This window comes from Phoxinus phoxinus, assembly GCF_949152265.1.
Source record: "Phoxinus phoxinus genome assembly, chromosome: 8".
Lineage (NCBI taxonomy): Eukaryota > Metazoa > Chordata > Actinopteri > Cypriniformes > Leuciscidae > Phoxinus > Phoxinus phoxinus.
This window is the reverse complement of record NC_136883.1, coordinates 899,457-902,877: the sequence shown is the minus strand read 5'-3', so window position 1 is coordinate 902,877 and position 3,421 is coordinate 899,457. Positions and strand designations below refer to the sequence as shown.

Sequence of the window (3,421 nt, the reverse complement as noted above, 5' to 3'; positions counted from 1 at the left end):
TCAAAATTCGGATTTTTATGTTAGGACTTGTCATATGTATGACTTTTCAAGTCATAATTTCGATTATATGGACATAATGGACTTGATTTTTTTTACATTCATCTCATATAATTTAGTATGTCATAATTTCAAATTACGTAAAGCATGATTTTCCCTGGGAAATGGAAATTCCATACTGTGTAATAAATAAGTACCGTGACAACAGTCATTGTTTGCGTGACTGTGCCTTTAAGAAACGCTCGGCTGGTGACGTCAGCTCGTGACGCGCTGCGCACGGTGGGCAGGAAGAGTGTGCGCGGTGCGCGCGTGTGAGAGAGAGCTGTGTGGAGAGAGAGAGGGGCAGAGAGAGAGAGAGGCGCATTGATCTCTCGCGGAGACACGGAACAAGCTCCAGCACGATGCGCTTCTGATGCGGAATCGAGCTCATTCTCACCGCAGAACACGCTTCGAGCAGGAGCACACGCGGCCACGCGCGAGAACCCGGAGTTTGGACCGGATTCATGCTGATTGAGCCCAAAGCGGGTGCACGCGGCGCGTTTCAGACCAGAGAGAGAGAGCGCGCGCACGCACGCGCGACCGACAGACCGTGCCCGTGCCCGTGCTGAAGGAGCCATGAGAGAATACAAAGTGGTCGTGTTGGGCTCCGGTGGCGTGGGAAAATCCGCGATAACCGTGCAGTTCGTCACCGGATCCTTCATCGAGAAGTACGACCCGACGATAGAGGACTTTTACCGCAAGGAGATCGAGGTGGACTCGTCGCCGTCGGTTCTGGAGATCCTGGACACCGCCGGTACCGAGCAGTTCGCCTCAATGCGAGACCTGTACATCAAGAACGGCCAGGGCTTCATCCTCGTTTACAGTCTGGTGAACCAGCAGAGCTTCCAGGACATCAAGCCCATGCGGGACCAGATCATCCGGGTCAAGCGCTACGAGCGGGTTCCGATGATCCTGGTGGGGAATAAGGTGGACCTGGAGGGCGAGCGGGAGGTCTCTTCCGGGGAAGGCAAAGCCCTGGCGGACGAGTGGAACTGCCCGTTCATAGAGACCTCGGCTAAAAACAAGGGTTCTGTGGACGAGCTGTTCGCGGAGATCGTGCGGCAGATGAACTACGCGTCGACGCCCGGCGGAGGCGATCAGTGCTGCTCCTGTGCGATCCTCTAAACACGGGCGCCATTACTCGGTGCTTGTTCTCGTCTGTTGCCATGGTGAGTGAGTGAGCCTCGAGTCAGTAACGGCCAGAACCAACCGACGAACCAGCGAGCGCGCGAAGTTCGCAGCTCGAGGACAAACGTCACTAACATTCAGTGTGGAACGCCGCCACACACACACACACACACACACACACACACACACACACACCGTACGAGTGAGATAACAGTCGAAATTCGGACGCTAAAGTCGTCAAATTCAAAATTGTGCCATTAAAAGTAAAATATATTGACATAATGTCACCCTTTTATCTCATAATTTCGATTTGTAGTCTTAATATGACAAGTTCTGCGTTTTGTGTTATCGTTATTACTTAGTGTGTCATCATTATGACTTTCAATTTCAATTATGACTTGGTATGTAAAGTATGAGAAGTCAAAATTACAACTTGGTATTTTTTTTTTACATTATAGCTGTTATTGTCTAATAATTATGGCTTAGTGTGTCAGTTTTGACTTGCGATTACATGTCATAAGTATGAGACGCCAATTTTATCTTATAAGTTTTGCTTTCGATCTCAAATGCGACTTTTCATCTCCTAATTTCGACTTGGTATGTCATATTTAAGATTTACCAAAGTATGATTTTTTTCTTCTCATGTGGTGGAAATGGACTTCTATATAGTTCAGGCAGTTCAGGCCAAAAGGAGGATAATCCGCTCACACACACGATGATCGCCGGACTGTGGCGTTTAATACGCGGATCGGTGTTCCTATAAGTGTCCTACATGTCTTGCACACGACTAGAGAATATTAAACCAGTGTTTACATGACGGAATACTTGAATGTTGTGGGATTGCATATGAACACACTGGGCACTCGAGGGGTGTGTGGGACTGTCTTCTGCAACACACGGACGAGTGCTAGGCTAGGCTAGGCTAGTAACTGTTTTCATTTTATGTTGGAGGTGTTGCAGGATTTCTGTTGTGTTGAGCTCCTCACGAGGATGAGGATGAGGACGAGGAAGAGGACGGCCTTGGAGTAGTGGGATCGCTCTTCAGGAATTCTGCGTTGATGTCAACACAAGTGTCTTGCGCTCTGGACTGGAACTGAACCCCGCGGACCCCCGAGACGCACGCAGGAGTTTGGAGCGACTCGTTGTGAATCTAAAGTACTGACCCGCTTCCCTCTCCTCGAGGACTGCTTTACTGTTGACGCGAGGATCTTTACGTCACCGTCGTGTCGAGTGCCTTCCAAAAAGCTGAGTTTAGTGCCAACCTGCGAGGAGTCTCGGTTCATGACCCCCCCCCCCACACACACACACACACACACACACTTCCGCTTGCTGCCGGTCCTGGGGCCGGAGACGCTTTGAACGCCGGCTCGGAGTAAAGCTCTCACACACAGGTACCGAAGCCTCGGACTCGAGCCACTGTCTCTCCGGACCCGTTCTGAATCAGATCTGTTTTGTTTTTAACAAATGTGATGTACCATGGAAATGCTAATGCTAATCTGATTGTACGTGTAATGTCAGGCTAGCGTTTTAACAGCTGTCTGATTGTTTTAAAGAGACTTTTAATACATGCATTTTTAAAAAACATCATCATGCACAGTGTGTTGTTTGCCCTCCTTTTGTTCGAGAACTCTGTCAGTTCGTGGGGGAAATTAATGCATGCAAACCTCGTAACCGCCAGCAACCGGTAATTATGCATAATTTGATTGACAGGTCTGATCTCATGGGATATATTTAATGCACTTTGATGATCCTGTAAACGCGTACGGTGTTTGGATGGACCTGGGAATGAAGGTTTTGGATGGAGTTACAGTGCTGGGTCATGTGACTCGATGGTCATGTGACTCGATGGTCATGTGACTCGATGGTCATGTGACTCGATGGTCATGTGACTCGGGGGTCATGTGACTCGGGGGTCATGTGACTCAGGGGTCTCGTTCCACAGCTCGTAGACGGGCCTTAAACACACACTCCTCTTGTAAAACACATGTTGTGAATGTTTCGAGGTTTAGAAATAGCATGTTGAGCATCAGGCGTTGGCCGGTTAACATAATTTCACACGCGTGAGAAATCGCTACGCTTCATTCCTGCGTCCCGAACGGGTTAATGTACGGTTCTGCGTCCCGAACGGGTTAATGTACGGTTCTGCGTCCCGAACGGGTTAATGTACGGTTCTGCGTCCCGAACGGGTTAATGTACGGTTCTGCGTCCCGAACGGGTTAATGTACGGTTCTGCGTCCCGAACGGGTTAATGTACGGT

General features: G+C 49.2%; 1 protein-coding gene across 1 annotated transcript; it reads left to right on the top strand.

Moving 5' to 3' along the window:
• Positions 1–214: 214 nt before the first annotated feature.
• rap2b (RAP2B, member of RAS oncogene family) lies at positions 215–2,748 on the top strand. Its single transcript, XM_079621518.1, has 2 exons — positions 215–1,205; positions 2,116–2,748. Exon 1 carries the CDS (start codon positions 613–615, stop codon positions 1,159–1,161), a length of 549 nt encoding a protein of 182 aa, XP_079477644.1. The 5' UTR covers positions 215–612; the 3' UTR covers positions 1,162–1,205; positions 2,116–2,748.
• Positions 2,749–3,421: the final 673 nt, after the last annotated feature.

What these genes read in the sequence shown, in the direction of transcription:
- rap2b (XM_079621518.1), top strand. Translation starts at nt 613, where the DNA reads ATGAGAGAATACAAAGTGGTCGTGTTGGGCTCCGGTGGCGTGGGAAAA.